This window comes from Chlorocebus sabaeus, chromosome 4, assembly GCF_047675955.1.
Source record: "Chlorocebus sabaeus isolate Y175 chromosome 4, mChlSab1.0.hap1, whole genome shotgun sequence".
In the NCBI taxonomy this organism is placed as follows: domain Eukaryota; kingdom Metazoa; phylum Chordata; class Mammalia; order Primates; family Cercopithecidae; genus Chlorocebus; species Chlorocebus sabaeus.
In genome coordinates this window covers 79,582,522-79,601,169 of record NC_132907.1, presented here as the reverse complement: position 1 = coordinate 79,601,169, position 18,648 = coordinate 79,582,522, and the positions used below count along the sequence as shown (strand labels likewise).

General features: G+C 41.3%; 1 protein-coding gene across 1 annotated transcript in view; it reads left to right on the top strand.

Annotated features, from left to right (window-relative positions):
• The window catches only part of OTULIN (OTU deubiquitinase with linear linkage specificity), a 37,509-nt gene extending 19,902 nt beyond the window's left edge, over nucleotides 1-17,607 (top strand). Inside the window, exons 4-7 of the mRNA XM_007961243.3 lie at nucleotides 139-282; nucleotides 6,545-6,670; nucleotides 9,062-9,331; nucleotides 11,857-17,607. Coding sequence (XP_007959434.2) covers nucleotides 139-282; nucleotides 6,545-6,670; nucleotides 9,062-9,331; nucleotides 11,857-12,051 — 735 coding nt within the window. The 3' untranslated portion in view covers nucleotides 12,052-17,607. The remainder of the gene's footprint in view (nucleotides 1-138; nucleotides 283-6,544; nucleotides 6,671-9,061; nucleotides 9,332-11,856) is intronic.
• The last annotated feature ends 1,041 nt before the right edge of the window (nucleotides 17,608-18,648 follow it).

Genomic DNA, 18,648 nt, shown 5'->3' with positions numbered 1-18,648 from the left:
TTGCCTAGGAAGGGACATAAAACTCCAACTTTGGGCTTCCCAGTCGTCCCAGGCCAAGTTTTTTCCACAGGAATAAAACTTTCTTTGCTATCTCAAGTCAGTAACAACCATTTTGAATTCTTTCATACCTTTTCCCAGGGCTATGAGGAAGTTTCTCAGAAGTTCACCTCCATACGGCGAGTCCGTGGTGATAATTACTGTGCACTGAGGGCCACGCTGTTCCAGGCCATGAGCCAGGCTGCGGGACTGCCGCCCTGGCTGCAGGATCCAGAGCTCATGCTGGTACGCTGCTGCTGCAGGTTTGAGTCCAAAATGTTTCAAACAATTTTTGTGAGAAAACTTTCCCTTTCTGTCCATGCTACCTGCTATTATCTTCTGCAGTATGATGTCAGCATGTGCGTTTATTCAGTTTTGTGTGGCTGGGATGATTTCACATAGTTAAATGGCCAAAAATAATTCGTATTTCGTAGAAGAGAAAAATGATAAAATTTATGTGAACAATTTAGTTGAATTAGAGAGCAGATGTTTGTGTAAAGCACTTAGGAACAGTTTGATTTTAATTTTGGTGTTTGTTTTAAGTAGGCTGTATATGTTACCGTTTGAGAACCTGCTGGGGTTTTAGAATACACATTTCTTTCGTTTCTAGCTATAATTCAAGAAATTAGTACTTTTGGCAAAGTGTGAAGATTGGCTTAGTAGGTGGCAGAACAGCAACACTAGAAGAGAGATGATTACTGTCACATGGAGAGGGACTTCTTGAGGAGCTGAGACTCAACCTGTCCCAGGCCTGGCCCTCTTTAGCGTTTTAAATGTACCACATGGCAGACCTGCACTGGAAAGTCATTTGTCTGCACGTCCTGACACAGATAAAGTCATATAGTCGTGTGGGTGATAGACGACTATCCTGAAAGATTTTTTGGTCAGGAATGGTTGGTCAGAAACAGCAATATACCCATGTAACAAATCTGCACATGTACCTTCTGTATCTAAAATAAAAGTTGAATTAAACAAAAGAAATGGCCACAGCCACCCAACGTTCAACAGTCACCACCCTGCTCAGTCAGCAACCGTCAACGTCGAAGCGAGACCCTCCACCAGCAAAAAGATTACAGCTTGCTGAAGGCCCAGATGATCATTAGCATTTTTTTTTTAACCAACAAAATATTTTTAAATTAAAAAAAAAAAAAAAGTAAAGAAATGGCAATATGACATTAACTGGAAGAAAATTGAAAGTCTTGTGCTTAAATTTAAAAAATCCAAAACCCAGAAATGCCAGCTGTGGGAGATTGGCCTTATAGCAGTTTATGAAAAGAAAGAAAAAGATGTTAGGATTCTAATTGATTGCAAGCCCGCTGTGAGCCTGCATGAAATGCGATGTCCAGCAATGATCACAAAGCCCTAGCTGCATTTTATTTTTATTATTTTTATTTTTATTTTTTTAAAAAGACCAACCTGGCTGCATTTTAAAAGGAATGATTCTAAGAATTAGACTGTGACAGCCCCACCTTGAACTGGGCTGGTCAGAGGCCGTCTCGAGCTCGGTACCTGTATCCTCAGCAGACGGAAATGTGGCCAGGATGCTTCATCGCATTCTGGGAGCAGTTGAAGGAGCTGGGGTATTTTCCTAGAATAAAGAAGACTTTTAGAGGAACTTGTTGTTGGCTAAGGTAGAGGTCTTTTAGGTGGATGAGAGATCACACGCTCGAAAGGGCAAAACCAGGACTGGTGGGTAGAGGATACTCCCCGTCTGTTCCACGATTATTTAATAAACCAGCACAAAATCACCACACCTCTATCAACTGTCAAAATGACATCTGGAGCCAAGTGTGGTGGCGCCTATAATGTTAGCTACTTAGGAGGCTGGGGTGGGAGGATCACTTGAGCCAGGAGTTCAAGTCCAGCCTGGGCAACATAAGGAGGCCCCTTATGTTGGGGAGTCTATTAAAAAAAAAAACAAAACCAACATCTGGGAAAGAAGATGTATGCCATCTTAAGCAGATTTTTCAGCATTAGCTTATTTCTTTCATATAGAGGCAAGAGAAATGGGTATACTAGGCTGTTTTTTCTTTTGTAAATGATGCCATTTATTAGTAAAGTATTTCAGAATTGTTTGTCAGTTGGCAAAAGCATTCCTATGGTTGGATATAAGACCCAGCTAGAGAAGCAAACAGTAATTTCACTGTTTTTGCTTTGCCTTGTTTTAACTTCTGTACTTGACAACTGTAGCTATATGTGACACAATTTCTAGATTGTGGTGGCGTGTGCCTTTGTTCTTAGCTACTCAGGAGGCTGTGCTGACAGTTGTAGCTATATTAATCTACAAATCTGTGTTTCTAGGTTGGATGTAATATCTCCCTCAATTTAAGCAAAATTTTCCTTTTGAGGCTTTAAGGAGCTATTCAGATTTATGGACTCGCTTGACACTAAATTTGTATTTTTATACTTTCTGAGAATCTGGGGTAAATAGTGTCCTAAGTAATTAATTAAAGTATAAAATTGCTTTAAACAAAGTAAAGTACAGAGGCCGGGCGCAGTGGCTCACGCCTGTAATCCCAGCACTTTGGGAAGCTGAGGTGAGCGGATCACGAGGTCAGGAGATCGAGACCATCCTGGCGAACATGGTGAAACCCCGTCTCTACTAAAAATACAAAAAAATTAGCCGGGCAAGGTGGTGGGCGCCTGTAGTTCCAGCTCCTTGGGAGGCTGAGGCAGGAGAATGATGTGAACCCGGGAGGCGGAGCTTGCAGTGAGCAGAAATCACGCCACTGCACGCCAGCCTGGGCGACAGAGCGAGACTCCATCTCAAAAAAAAAAAAAAAAAAAAAAAAAAAAAAAAAAAAGTAAAGTACAGTGGCCCCGCCCCCCTCCCTTTTTTTTTTTGGTAGCAGGATATATTTGGGTAACATTGTCTGCCATATTAAAAATAGTCTGGGTAGATTACGTTCAAACTGTTCAAACTCTAATCGCTGTTAGAATGTGTTGCATGTGTGAGTGATGGGGTTTTTAAGGTGGTTTTTCACATTAATTTGAGTAATGTGAAAATAGTTTTGAAATTCTTAAGGATTCTTTCCAGTTTCTTTCCTTTTCTATGTGTATCAGCTATTATATTTTTCTGGGAGTATAATTTAATTAGTTGGTCACTGTGGTTTGGTTTTTGTCATCTAACTTTTATTGAATGCCAAGAGGCCTCTGTCAAAGAGAGAAAACACAGTGTACCTGCCTGTGGGTTTGGTATATATGTTTATTAAACGTTGGGTCTAAATGTTAGCTGAAGAATATCTTTGTTCTTTCCTTGCTGTCATCCAGCCAGAGGACTTGTCCTTGTGTTACTGTTCCAGCCCTCAGCAATTTAACATAGTTTGAAAATTTCCTTTACCCAGTTCGTTTTGTGGTGTCACATCTGAGACATGATTGGATGACAAATTCAAATTCAGCACATGCTTCGCGTTTGAGGGGCTGGTGAAGGAAGGAAGGGACCCATAAGCTTAGTCTGGTTGTGCAGATCTCCCAGGTGGCCTGCAGACCCTCCTGTGGGTGCCTTTCCCCTCCTGTTCTCACTCTGGCACCCCTCGCCCCACAGCCCTTCCCTTGGAAGGTCCACTGTGACAAGGGCTTTGTTGAGTGAGCGTTTCTTGCAGTGTGACCGAAAGAAATCAGGGGTGGAACCTTTAGCTAGCTTTATCTGCTTCTGTTTGCAGATTAAGAGATGTTCTCTGTGGCATGTTGCTGTCTTCTCTGTCTTTTAGAACATCATTTGGATTTAGGGTATTAAAGGGAACTGGGAAAGCTAGACTGAGTGACCCTCCCCGTAATCTGTGGTCAGTGAAGGAGACCCGGGCTTCCTTTCTGCTGCTGCTCAGCTTTGCTGGCCTTGCTCTGTTCCCTGCCTATGAGGCAGAGCTTTGTCCTTAGTGCCCCTCTGACAGTTTGGCTGCCCCTCACCTGTCATCCTGCCCGGGCATCCTGTTTGTTATTCACATTTCTGCGCAGATCCCAGTCTCTGTGTCTGGCTGCAGCCAGATCATCTGACCCTCACCCCAGCTATGGAGATGGCCTAGTCTGGCTCTTAAATGTGGGACAACACTTTGGTCCCTGAGAGGGGTGTCCTTTAGAGCAGGGGTCCTTTGGTTTCCAAGTTCGCTACATTTTATAATGTCTCTGAACTGGTTAGACTGTGACAGTGTTTGCTTAGAGTGAGATAGACTGTGTGTCAAAATTTTTTTGTGAGTTTTGGGGATGACACATTTTTATTATTTGCTGTATGTTGTATCAAGAATTACCAGCATATGCTAGAGAAAACAGGCTGTTTTATAGTTTAGTCACAAGTGAAATGAGAGCTAAGCTAATTACCTATTTTATTCTTGAATATTTCCAATCACTGTTTCTTATTTAAATCTGGTTTCTTGCTTAAATTTTTTTTATTCTAATAGAAGTCCAGTTTGTGCTTAGTGGAAAACAAAGGCTATTTACATGTGTTCCATGTGCTATGACCTCTGAAAGCATTTAAAGTTGTATTCACTTTTTCTCTTCTGAATAAATTTGACTTCATTCTTTTCTGATGGCTTTTTTCATGCCTCATTTTTTAAAATTGTCTTAAGGATTTCTGCATTTCCTGGAAGTCTACAACCCTGAACTGTTTGACCAGTGTGTGAAAGGAATCAGAAACAGTTGTTTCTCTCTGTGTAGTTAGGTCTTCAGGGTCTCCTGAGTAATTCAGTTGAGTACTGCACCTACTTTTTAGATAACTGTATCGTGTCCCCAGATGCTCAGCCGGTCTTCTGGGCTTCCCTTCACCTCGTTTCCCAGCTCACGTCTGTGTGGCCAGTATTCTCTGCGCATTTGTAGTTCTTTGTGCCCAGTTGTAATTTTAGCTTGTTGCCACTTGAGGGCATATGAGATTCTTGTGATAAATCTGAGAGACCGAATTGAGGGTTTTGCCGCAGAATTGCCACATGTTGCCTAAACGCAGGGCAGTGTGGGCACGGAGTGGGCTGGTGTAGCCCTTAGGTGAGTGGTCATTTGTTACTCTAATAAGATGAGGAGGAGAAGGCCCTCTCCACCCTTAGTGAGTGATGTAGTTCGCCATCACTGTGGTCACAGTGAAAAGTAATTTGCATCCCAATCGTGGTTCTGTGTTTTGTAGAAACCACCTTAGTTTCACATTGCTGTAGGTTGAGAAGGTACAACCAGAATTACTATTTATGAAAGGGTCTTTTAGTCTTAACATTCCAGTTGAATGGAAGATTTGGCCTCATTTAAAACTGTATTTATTTTATTTTATGTATTTATTTTTATTCATTTCTTTCTTTTATAAAGTTTTTAATTTTTTGGAGATGAGGTCTTGCTCTGTTGCTCAGGCTGAAGTGCAGTGGTACAGTCATAGCTAACTATAACCTCAAACTCCTGGGCTCAAGTGATCCTCCTGCCTCAGTCTCCTGAGTAACTGGGAATATAGGCACATGCCACCGTGCCCAATGAATTTTTAAATTTTTTAAAAAATAGAAATGGGGTCTTGCTATGTTACCTGTATTGGCAAAACTGTATCAATAACTGCTAAAGAAGGTTCCTCATAGGGTATTGTAGGATTTAATTATTCTTTAATGATCTGTTGACTTGGAGGTGAACTTGTTTTCCTTTCTAAATTTTATAGCAGTGAAGTGACACACCTGTGCCCAGCCTAATTCTAGGATTTTTCTCCTGACACACCCAAGACTATTGGAAGAGTCTTACTTCCCATGCTGTCATCAGTCAGGCTGTGCCTCAGCTTGCCTTTCAAACTGCAGATTCTGTTGATAACTAGAGGGAAACAAAGTAACAAATACTCCAGAAATTAAAAAAAAAAAGGAAACTAGCAATGTAGTTCAGCTGTCACTTCTTTCATGGACTAAGTGAGCACAGCTCCCACAACCCCTGCCTCTGATTTTCAATGTATGTTTTATCTTAATGTATCGATTAGTTAAACTAGACATAGTCATTTCTCTGAATGTTAAAACTTTGAGTATATGTGTTAACATTATTTAACAAACTTTTTCTACCTTTTTTTGGTGGATTTTGTAAATACCAGAAACTAGGTTTTATTTTTCTTATTGGGAAAGGAGCAGGTTTGGCTTCACCCTGGACCTTCTCACATGCTCAGAAGCACTGTCCTGAGCCATGTGTTAGGTGGTGGTTGAGAGGCTGCAGTGAGTCCTGTAGCCTGAAGGTGGTTGGTGTGAGGACATGCTGTGGGCATGGCCTTAGCTCATCTGTACAACTGCTGTGGAATGTCCTGGCCGTGGTTGGAGTCCTGCAAGGCAGATTGTGCTTTGGCATCTCAACCAAAAGCACCATTTCACTCCAGCAGCCCTCCTCAGGATGGTACTTTCTAAGTTCCTGACTTCTAGATTTAGGTCCTCCATCCTAAACCCACATGACAGATTTGCAGGATTAATTCTGGAAACAAAGGTAGGTTTTATAGACTTTGTGGTATCTTACAGCTTGGATCGTGTGGTGGATTTCTTGGAATGTTAACACCTCTTTATCTCTTTGTTTCTCGATGTTGTAGTTACCAGAAAAACTCATAAGCAAATACAGCTGGATCAAGCAATGGAAACTTGGACTGAAATTTGATGGGAAGAACGAGGACCTGGTTGATAAAATTAAAGAGTCCCTTACTCTGCTGAGGAAGAAGGTTTGGAACCTGTAGTGTCCTGTCTGATAAGGGTGAAGCTCTCGTTCCTGCTTGCCCCAGAAGACCAGTTTTTAGTCTTCACTCAGTGGATTTTCAGATGCTCTTGGCTGATTTTTAGGCAAAATGGTTTTAAATGAACTCAAACTTTTCCCACGAGGGCTTTGGTAAAATGGGAAGTACCGACTTTATATATTCTTAGAGCAGATGCCATGTACTAGGGTATCAAATAATGAAGTGTTTAACTTTCTTAAAAGGAAACCTTAACAAATATAGTCTTTGTTCCAAGTCATATTTATGTTTCAAGAATATCATTTGGTTCCTATTTCTTATACTACTATCATTAGTAATTCACATTTATTCTTTCCAATTATGTTCATGTTTTAAGATTCTGCCCATATTTATCAGACTTATTTTCTTTCTCAGTGATTTTCCAGTTAGTAGATTTAGTAACTTGTCTTTAGAAAACTGTCCTGAGAGTTTTTCTGAAACAGAATTGTAGGGAGAACTTGGTCTTCTGATTCCTATTGATTTGGTCTTTAAAATTGTACCTTTCTGTGGCTTTCCACTGTCTCCTCTGGGTTGGATGTCCTGCCTGCACAGTGGCTTACATGACCCCTAGCTTGCCTGCATTGAGCAGCTTGGAGCTCTTCTGACCAAGAACCCTGATTGAGGGCCTGTCACTTGTGCCAGGGTGTCAGTGGAGGGTGGTCAGGTAGAGAGGGGGTCAAACATGGACTTTTCAAGGTCCTTCCTAGCATGTTTCAAGCAGTGATTTCTTTACTCACATATGGTCTGCTGCTCCCATTAGACTTTCAGCTCCACGAGAGACTGTCCTGTGCATTCCTTGACACCCTGTGCCTGGCACATAATAGGTGTTCATTTAGTGCTTTATTGAGTTAGTGAACTGAGGGCCCTGACTTCTTGGAACCTAGTTTTTGCTTAGAAAGATAAGAAATGTTTACTGGAAAATATACTGTCAAAGAAAGTCCAGTAGTTTTATCTTTCTTCTACTATAAAGAAATGGGAGCCAGAGAAGGGAAGAGGGAAATACCATTCTTGTTACCTGTTGGACTAGAACGCAGGATTTTGTGTTCCTCAGTCCTTGGGTTAGTGGAAGGTTGAGGGCAGGGCTCTAGCCCTGTGGGAGTGAACGAGAGGGCCCTTCAGTGCAACCACAGGTCATAATTTCGTTTTCATTTTTTTAAGGTCTTGTGAAATTGCTATTTCTGCTTTATTAGGTGTTTCTACTATAATTAGACCCTCATTTTTGGGAATGCTTGAGTGGCGCCAATTTTCAATAAGATTAAAATTACTCACTAATAATCTGAGCCAGCATTCCTAACACTTCTATGCCAGGCTCCAGACTAAAATTTCATGTGTTACTTAATTCTCACGACTATGAAGGTGGTGTTGCTGTGGTCATTCCTGTTTTTTAGATGAGGAAACTGAGGCCAGGAGCTCAGTTAAATGCCCTGCAAAAGCCACCAGCTGCTCTGTGGTGAAGCCTTGATTCCATCCCAACTGACTCTAGAGCCATGTCCATGATTGGCAACTTGGTCTAGTTTGGAAAATATGAGATATAGACAAACATGTACCAGCCTTCAGCCCAAATATTAGAGGGAATTCTATGCAGTCATTACCATTAAAATTCACTCTTGGATTTAAAATCCATAATGGTGTTTGAGAGGGGCACTAGTTATTGTTTATTCATAAGGAATGGTATTTATGTTGGCATCTCTTATTCTCACTCACTGTAACTTAAAAACACATAAATTTATAGGTTTTCTTTTTTAAAGAGTTTGCCTATATTCACTGAATACCTAACACATGACTTTATTCTTAATCCGGAGTCAGTAAGAGTTTCCTGAATGGATTTATTCATTTGAAGTTCATATATATTTTTGAGGTTAGAGGGATAAGTTTAGTAAATTGTTATTCAGGAGCCCCTAGGCTCTTCCTTGCCTCTCTTCCATTTTGGAGGGTTGGCTTTGTGTTTCTGGGTGCTAACCCTCCTGTGAGCTCCTTGTAATTGTAGCTGGCCTTCACAGCTTCACACACAGGCTTCACACACGTGTGTTAGCTCTTCTGTAAGTGTCTCTGATTGGCTGGTTCAATCTCATTGCCTGGGAGGTTAAGGGAGTAAAAATTTCCACAGCCTCAGTGCTTCTTACTGCATTGTATTTTTCTTTCAAATTAATGGGAGAAAAAGCTGAATAAGGAGTTTGTGTGCTTTAAAGTGTACCATTTTTTAATCTGGAAACCTGAATATTGTGAGCATTGGTAAGTAACCCATGGTCACTTTTTAAAAATAATTTTGTGCTCGTAGTATGGTACTATACCAGGGATTTTTAGAACAAAAATTCTAATTATTACTTAACTTTCTTATTGTAGTGGGCAGGCTTGGCTGAAATGAGAACTGCTGAAGCAAGACAGATAGCTTGTGATGAACTATTCACAAACGAGGAGGAGGAATATAGCCTCTATGAAGCTGTAAAATTTCTAATGCTAAACAGAGCCATTGAACTATATAATGATAAAGAGAAAGGAAAGGAAGTACCGTTTTTCTCTGTGCTTCTGTTTGCTCGGGACACATCGAATGACCCGGGACAGCTTCTGAGGAACCACCTCAACCAGGTGGGACACACTGGTGGTCTTGAACAGGTAAGTTATGCTTTTGAGCATGTATTACCCCAAAATAAAGCAGCTTTAGCGATCAAACTTGATGTCATAGTTTTTGTAGGTTAGAAATTCAGGGGCAGCTTAGTTGGATGGTTCTGGCTCAGTATTTCATGCAGTTGTATGTTCAGGGCTGCAGTCATCTGAAGGCTTGGCTGGAGCTGGAAGATCTGCTTCCAATGTTGTTCACTCACATGGCTGTGGGCAGGAGGCTTCAGTTCCATACTGGTAGGTAGTAGGAGGGTTCAGTTCCTCACACATAGGCCTTCACAGGGCTGCTTGAGTGTCCTTACAACATGGCAGCTGGCTTCTCAGAGTGACCTAAGCAGAGAGCAAGAAAGAAGCCAAAATGCCTTTTGTGACCTAATCTGGAATGTCACACACTGTTACTGTTTTCTACTTTTTAGAAACAAGTTACTTAATGCATTCCACTCTCAGGAGGGGAATTTGGTTCCACCTTTTGGAGTGAGGAGTAGCAAAGAATTGTGGACGTACTTTACAGTCACCACCATTATCTCCACCTGGGCTTTATTCTTCAGAGGGGTGGATGGGATTAGTACTCTTGGCTCTGGGAGGCTACAAATAAATGAAGTACTTGGAATAGCCGTTCGAAGGATCTTGTTTAATCTTGACAACTGTAGCTGCATTAAAAAGAGAAATGGAGTCACCTTAGCCAGTAGAGTTCAGCCTGCTCTTGGATCTTTTACAGGTAAGTGTGGAGTTTTACACAGAAACCCAGTGCAGTACTATCTCTAAGCCAGTATAGTTGAGTCACCACACCTTGTGCTATCTTTGATGTGTTCATTTTCCTAAAAAGTCTTAATGAGGTTTTTTTTAGTGGAATAGTCAACCACTAAAGTAGCATTAAGGCTGTTCATCAAAGTGCCACCCTCCTACTTACATAATTGACTCTTGTACCAGCTTTTTTCTAAAAAGGACCAAGTGCCAGGACAGATACTGCAAGGATTAGAGAGCTGAGTTAGGTTCCATTCTGAGCTGTCCTGGAGTGTGAAGCACTTCTTCTTATTGCCAAGTATGTAGGAAGGAGTGTAGACTGATGGTCACTGCTCGGTCAGGCAGGGCTGATGATAGTTACTTTAAAAAGTTATCTGTACTCATAATGTGGGTTACTTATGTCTCCTGAACCATACATAGCAAGTACCTTGCAGTCAAAAGGCTTATAGAGGATGGTTTGCATATTAGACTAAAGTTAGTCTTTTCCGAGACCCTATAAGGTCTGCTGTGATGGTAAGTTCATTCTTTTTTTTTTTAATAAGATATTTTCAATTTCTTTTTTGAAGTATATATACCATAAAGTTCATTCTTTTAAAGTTTTGCAGCCATCGCTACAGTCTAATTTTAGAGCATTTTGTCAAAAGAAACCCCATGCCCATTAGTAACCACTTTGTCTTCTAACTTTAGGCAGCCACTAATCTACTTTCTGTCTCAATGGGTTTACCTATTCTGGACATTTCATATGAATGGAATCATATAATATGTGGTCTTTTGTGTATGGCTCTTTGATTTAGCATAATGGTTTTTAAGATTTCATCCATATTGTACCATGTATTAGTACTTCATTACTTTTTATTGATAAGTAATATCCCATTGTATGGATGGATCACATTTCATTCATCTGTTCAATAGTTTGATGGGTATTTGGATTGTTTCTACTTTTTAGTTCTGTAAATAACCCTGCTATGAATATTCATGTATAATTTTTTTATGTGAACATATGTTTTTAGTTCTCTTGGGTATACACCGAGAAGTGGAATTGCTGGGTCATATGGTAATTCTTTAACATTTTGAGGAACTGCCAGACTGTTTGCAAAGCAGCTGCACCATTTTGCATTCCCACCAGCAGTATATCAGTGTCCTGTTTCACCATATCTTCACCAACACTTCTGACTTTTTTTTATTGGGGTGAAGTTCATGTAATATAAAATTGACCATTTTAAAGTGTACATCTCATTGACATTTAGTACACTGCCAGTGACCACCACCTGTATGAAGTTCTAAAACATGTCACCCCCAAAGAAAACCCTGTGCTCATGAAGCAGCCACTCCCCATTATCATCTTATTGGTTATAGTCATTCTAGTGGGTGTGAGGCACTATCTCATTGTAGTTGGATTTGGATTTCTCTGATGACTCACAGTGTTGAGCATCTTTCCATGGTCAGTTCTTGGTCAGTTGTATATCTTCTTTGGAGAAAGGTGTCTGTTCAGATCCTTTGCCTAATTTTTAAGATGGTTATTTGGTTTTTTGTTGTGTTAATTGTTGTAAGAGTTCTTTATTCTGGATACAGGACCCTTATCAGACATATGATCCGTTCTTCATTCTGCCTTTTTTTTTTTAGTAGAAAAGGATGGGGGCTGGGCCCAAAGCAGGAGGAAAAAAGGTTGTGGCTTCACCATTGCTTTGCACTGTGGGATAATGGGTGGAACATGGTGTTAAGCCACATCTTTCAGTGTGATCTTCCTCAGAATACCCATTTGTTCTTCTTCCCAGGTTGAAATGTTCCTTCTTGCCTATGCTGTGCGCCACACCATCCAGGTGTACCGGCTCTCCAAGTACAACACGGAAGAATTCATCACAATCTACCCCACCGACCCACCCAAGGACTGGCCAGTGGTAACGCTCATTGCCGAGGACGATCGGCACTATAACATCCCCGTCAGAGTGTGTGAGGAGACCAGTCTATGAGAGATGCATGCTCCTGACAGCCTGGCGACGTGGCAAAGATGCACAGGTGGCTCCTGGGCTTGGGCTGCAGGCTTGGGGGTCTCTAAGAACAATCACTGAGAAGAACCCTTGGGCCCCTGGGATCCAAGTTGGACAGGATGTCCTGAAGACTAGCTTTTGATAAGAGAAATTAACCAAGTCTTTCCCCTCATCTATGATGCCATATATTTCAGTGGGGGCCTTCTGAGCACACCTGTTTGATGGTGCAAACCATATCTTCTCCAGAAGGCAAATACTTTTGTGTCAGAGGAAACTCAGTTTTGGAGAGGAATATGTTCTTTATATCTCAAATCAAAACTCTGTCTAATGGTAAACTGATTTTTCTCATTTTTTAAAGACAATATTTTTTTTTCTTCTCTAGTAGTAATGGGTTTCTATAGATCTCCCTATACAGTCTGCTTTAACTCAGGACCTTGAGGTTATGAGACTGACGTGCTGCCCACTGCACTAAGGGGGCCTCTAACAGTCTGCTTTAAGAGGTATAATTCTGGGATGGATCTGTTACTGGCATAGTCATGACAACCTCTGGTAATCTTATCTTCTCCTTCTTATGAAGGGAAGAGCAATGGTTTGGACTTGGATCTTAATTAAGCCTATTTTAGGCAGATTGTTTTGCAGTAGATTAAGAATCAGGTCCCAAAGTGGGTTATTTCAAGGCATTTTTGAAGACTGGAGGAGCCATAGGAGGGAGTAGTGAGGGAACCTAGAACTTCTTGCTCCTTGTGACTATGACAGGTGTCTGATACCCCCAGCACACTGAAGTCTGGGGCTTGGTGCAGGTGGTGCCCCATCAGTGTGGACAGACACTACTTGCCTTTCTGGTTTAGTGTTGGAAACTTTAATTACTCTACAGTTCCATAGATTCACGATTTTATAGCCAGACAGTTTGTATCCACCTATTTTCAGAGTAGGGACCCAAGGCCAAATTACTTTGAGGTAGGGCTTAGCTGGAGCTGAGTTTTCCTGTGCTCTTTTCATGCTGTGTTGAAGGGTGTGTCCATTGCCAGATCTGTGTAACCCATCTGGGGCAGGGGTTGAGTGACAGCAAACCATCTTAAAATTTTTCATGAGTATTTAAGCAGAAGCATGTAGAAATATGAGTACAAAAGTGTGGCTGAGCCACGTATGCCCTTGATTGGTTTTGGGAAGCCTGAGGGAGGCAGCCTTCCTGGCTACGAGCCATCACCTGCCCAGTCAGTCTAAGGGTGGTGGATGGGGTGGTGAAGGGGCAGCTCTGCTGAGCATGGTCTGCCTTATGGCCTGAATTGTCCTCAAGGGGTGTGGACTGCAGATGGTGTTCACAGGAACCGGAGACATCACTGTTTAGGATTCTACCGGCAGCCTGTGAATTGGCTCGACGTGCGTGGAGGTGGTGTTTCCCTGAAGTACTGAGCTTTGTTTTATAATAATTAAAATCTTTATTTGGTTCAATTTAATATAGTTTAGAAGCTATCTTTTTTTTTTTTTTTTGAGGCAAACCTTTTTTGAAAATGTAAATTTTGTTTTTAATTAAAAATAAAGTCTTAGTTAAGAAAACTCAGGATGCACAAAACTATTCAGACTGTTACTTTAGCTTTCTCCCATTACCTCATCAGTAATATTCACCACATTTTGCTAAATGTTTATTGATCAGAGTGTCGGAATCAAATTCTGCTCTAAATGTGTGTGAATACATTGGAGAGGCTTCGTGTTTTTCACTGTGAAATGCAATTGTGCCTTGAATAAGAAGGTACCTAGAAGCCAAATTAAAGTAATAATGACTTCTTACTGGCTTTGATTTTTCATTGTAGTATATGGGATTTTACAGCAGGAAATGCTTACCATTCATTTCTGATATTTTTTAAAGCACAACTCGAAACATTCAGATTGTACATACATAGCAGTAGGGATCTGTGCCCTTCAGGTACATTGAATCTGACCATTAGTTCATATATGTCATTGAATTTTAAGAATACTCATGTTAATGATAGTCATCTATCCTTGCATTTTAAAAATGTTCTTATCTTCGTGAACTTGAATTGGATTTCTGGGCAAAATAATGTGTTTCTTTTATGTGGCTTTCTGTCTGAGGGCCTTGTCAGAATCTGTCAGGCTCTTGTTTAGGTTTAGTGGGATCATGGCGTTAGAGAAGCAAAGTTTTCAAAGATACAGTACTTCAGGAAATAGAAATGATTGACCAACTTTAAAAATAAATATGCAGCTTCAGTTGCCCAGAATCTGAGTTCCATTTCTCATTCTTGGTCTTGAGCTGGTCAGGTGACATCAGCAGATTAGAAATTGAATGGAGATTAAATGGATTCAGGAGGATGTTCCACTTAGAGCAGTCTTCAAAATGATAAGGTGTTCTAGAAGAAAGGAATATAGTAGGAACTAGACTATGCCTAAGTTTCTATCCCAGAGTTTCTTGCAAGAGTTTAGGAGTTTTGGACCTTGTGTATTGGCAGAAAAGTTATCTCCCATCTTTTGCAAGCATGACTTTTATACCTGTGAGCTCATTTAAGGTGCATTTAAACCTGAAATAATTTCCCTGTGTTATGCTTCATGGAATTAACATTGCTTTTCCAGAACATTTTCAGATTCCCCTCCTTACATCCTGAGCTGCTTCTGCGTATACATCTGTTGATTTTACCCATCCAGGAGGAACAATGATAGTCACATTAGAGAACAAGAAACCAGTAATACATGGTCTCTAACTGATGATTTGGGCCTGGATTTGATTGAAAGTGTTTGCAGTTCCTCTTCCTTAGAATACAGAGTGGATGAAAATGTTTTCAATGCACAGAACAGGATGAATCCTTTTTTCTTTATATAGCGACTTACACTTTTGTTACTCTATTATATATTCAGTTAGTGTCTGATAAGATTTTCTTTGCTTAAGGAGAACAGACATTGCTTTGGTATGTTTTATTTTTTTCCCCTCCACTTTTGGAGCTTATCAGGTAAAAATCTCAAGCCACATGAATTGTTAACACCTCTGTTGGGAAAAGCCTTTGTGAGTTTTTATGTACTAGGTCTTTGTTTTTGTTATTCATCCTGTGTTGTTATTCATCGTGTCCTCCTTCTTTTCCCAATGTGCTGTTTTACCTAAGAGTTAGCTACTTTCTGAAGATCTTTGAGAGAGAGGCTCTGGAGTGCTGAATCACCTTTAATGATACAGCACTCCTGCCATCTCGGCATCTACGTAGGACTTCCATAGACTTCCTGAATGTGTCTTCTTCAGACACTAAAGTACAGTTGGATCATTTTCTTATCTCTTTTTCTTAAGCAGTACTTTGCAGGTACTCCCCTTTGAAAGCCAGAAGCATAAACCCTTGGGGAATCTAACTTGTAGACATGCAGAAAAAGAAATGCCTTTATGTGAGATCTGTGAGTACTTAAAAAGAAAGCCCTCAGTGTGTGTGAAGTGTATGAGAAATACATAGAATTCCCAAATAGTTTAGCAAAGGCAGGGCACAATATCAAATAATTTAAAAGTGATCCAAGGAACTGTAAGAAGAAGAAACTCATTCTAGAATAAATGTTAAAATGCCATTCAAGAACAAAACCACAGATGCCAGACAAACCTCCTGTGCTTAAATTATAGAAGAATAAAAATCTGAATGAATGGAAAGCCTTACGTGTATACAGTTTACAAATTCCTATTTCTAAAATTTAAGTCCCTTATTTAACAGAAGTATATATTTTAATGCTTAACTGTCTTGGGAAACCTCATTTGTGACATCATCTAAGAGGATGGAAAGACCAGAGAGCCAGTGCCACGTTGAACAGAACAGTGGCTTAGTGAATGTGTGAGGAAAGACACAGGCAACTGATTACTAATGTTTTTGTAATTCAGTTTATAACTTGGAGCCATGAACAAAACTAAACTGTTTTGACAGCCTGTCCCCTCTGGCTTTTCCTGTAAGTCACTGGCAGTAGGTGTGAGGAGGGCTTGCCCATGACCAGAAGGGGTGTGTCTGTGTGTGTGCACGTGCATGTGTGTGCATACATGTTGGTCTGCAGTCACAGCATACCTTTATGTGCATGTGTCCTCGCAGCTTGGAACTCAGCAGTATTCTGGGATGGTGGAGGTGAACTGTCCCATGTATTGTATGATATATTTTTTGAGATGGAGACTTGCTCTGTTGCCCAGGCTGGAGTGCAGTGGTGCGAGCTCAGCTCACTGCAACTTTTGCCTCCTGGTTCAAGCAATTCTCCGGCCTCAGCCTCCCGAATAGCTGGGATTACAGGCATGCACCACCACTCCCAGCTAATTTTTGTATTTTTAGTAGAGATGGGGTTTCACCATGTTAGCCAGGCTGGTCTCGAGCTCCTGGCCTCAGGTGATCCACCTCCTTTGGCCTCCCAAAGTGCTGAGATGACAGGCCTGAGCTACCGTGTCTGGCCCCATGTATTGTATTTTTTTCAGGGTATATTGAAATCTACTACCCGGAATGGTGGAATGGGTTTTGGTATGTATAATGGAAATACATAGAGTGGTTATTAAGTCTAGAAACACATACATTAATTGTATTGAAATGTTATATCAATACATCATTTATGATGTGTATCTGGTCCCAGATCTCATGGCCACCAGTTTGTTTAAGCATTTTGAATGCTTTTTAATAGTATTCAGTAGCATTAATGGAGGAGGACACTGTGTTTTCTCAATTAATCTCATTGATTTGTTTGGTATAAGTTTGGGTCAGAAATGAAACTGCCATAACATGGATCAGTACAAGGAAGGGACACAGGGCTTAAAATGTCCACAGTCTTGGCAGTGGACTTGGCAGTTCTCCCAGTAAGCAGAAGTACTTGAGCTTAATTCTGAACTTCAAAACAATATTTTATACTTAATTTTAGGAGCTTTCATTTACAGATTGAAAAATGCCTTGACTGTATTCACATAAATGGTGCTCAAACATTGTACCCCTTATAAGAACCGCAGCAGTCCGCAGTAATGTTGGTTACTTCTGAGTATTTTGATAAAGGAACAAAGTCAAAATGAATGTATTTAATAAGCTTCTTTCTCATTTCCATTGTTTTTATAAAAATATTTTGGTATTGTTGCCTGCATTTTAGCCACTTCTAACTTTTTGTATTATGAATTCGGAGAGGATAACAAGCCAACTTTAGACCTTCTGCCAGGGGCGATGGTGTTTTTCTTCCGTGGGTAAGCCATTGTGAATGGAGGCCGGCGGAGCAGCACAGTGTGTGAACCTGGCAGCGCTCATCTAGGCTTGTTTAGCAGTCCCTCTGTTTACACCGTAAGATGTTCAGCATGGGTCCAAAATTCCGCCTGCTCTGAAAAACATGCCCCCGCGGCTCTGTGCAGTTTGGGGCCTTGGTTTCCACCTGCAGATGTGGTCAGATGCCTGGCTTCTGGGGCCAGAGTTTCCTCTGTTACTTGTTGAGTCTCTTGTCTTCGCTGTCAGAAGCTGAACCGACTTGGGGGCTTTGCTGTTGATCCACTTTAGCAAACCCTGCTGCAGAGGACTGTAAAAGCAAATAACTAAAAATAAACTTAGAAAATACAACTTAGAAGCCTGGCTGTGTTGCTGTGGTCAAATGCTTGCCTTTGAGGACTTTGGCAGATTGTGCTATTGCATTGGGCTTTAACTTTCTGGCACCCGGGTGCAAGGCAGACCTGTGATGTCCACATGGCTGACTCTTGACCCCTGGCCATTGTGAGCAGAGGAATCAAGGGTTTAGTGAGGCAGTATTGGGCAGTGCGGAAGAGTTAGATGAGATGAAGCAGTTAGCACAGTGCTTAACCCATACTAAGTGCCCCCAACCCTGCTAGCCAAATTAGGTGCATAGTTACCAGCTTGGGTCTGGATTCAACAGCATTCCCACTGCCCACTGAAAGGGCGGGCTTGGACAGTTCCTGAACCTCCCTAAATCTGTTTCTTCATCTTTACCACACACAGTCTGTCTCAGTGGTGGTGTGGATTAAGTGAGGTGCTAGCACTTATTAGGGGAAGATCCCCCAGACCTGCAAAGCAGGGCCGCTGCCGCAATTCTGACCCAGTCTTGCTGTGTGTTTGCCACAAAGAGGTGTGGTGTGTGCGAGACATTTCTTTATGAACCATTTACACTGCTGGAAATGTACCCAGCAATGTGATGGCAAGAACTTCAACAAACTGCTAATGAATCAGACTCTCATTGGAAGAAGTTAATCATCTGAAGATGGGGGAAGACTGGATTTTCAGAGGTATCTTGGGACTAGAGAATGAAGTTTGAGTCAGCCGAGCTCTGCCTTCCTGTCTGTCGAAGAACTGGAGTCCGGGAGTCTTGCAAAATGGAGCTGGGCTTCTGAAGAACCCATTGGGTAGGTACTGGGCATCCATTAGACAGCAGTGCTGCGTTGGTCATGTGTAGCAGAAAGACCTCCCCACTGTGAACAGTAAACCACTTTCCTCCTCCACTGGCCCGTTCATTTGGATTGATACACTTTTTCAGTGTCAGAAATGCACTTTCTCCCTCTACCTCTCTGAATTACGGTGCTCTGCTCAACTCGGTGCCAGTGGTTCTTGAATTTCCTTTTCCACCGCCTTCTCCCACTCAAGAAAGTAGAGA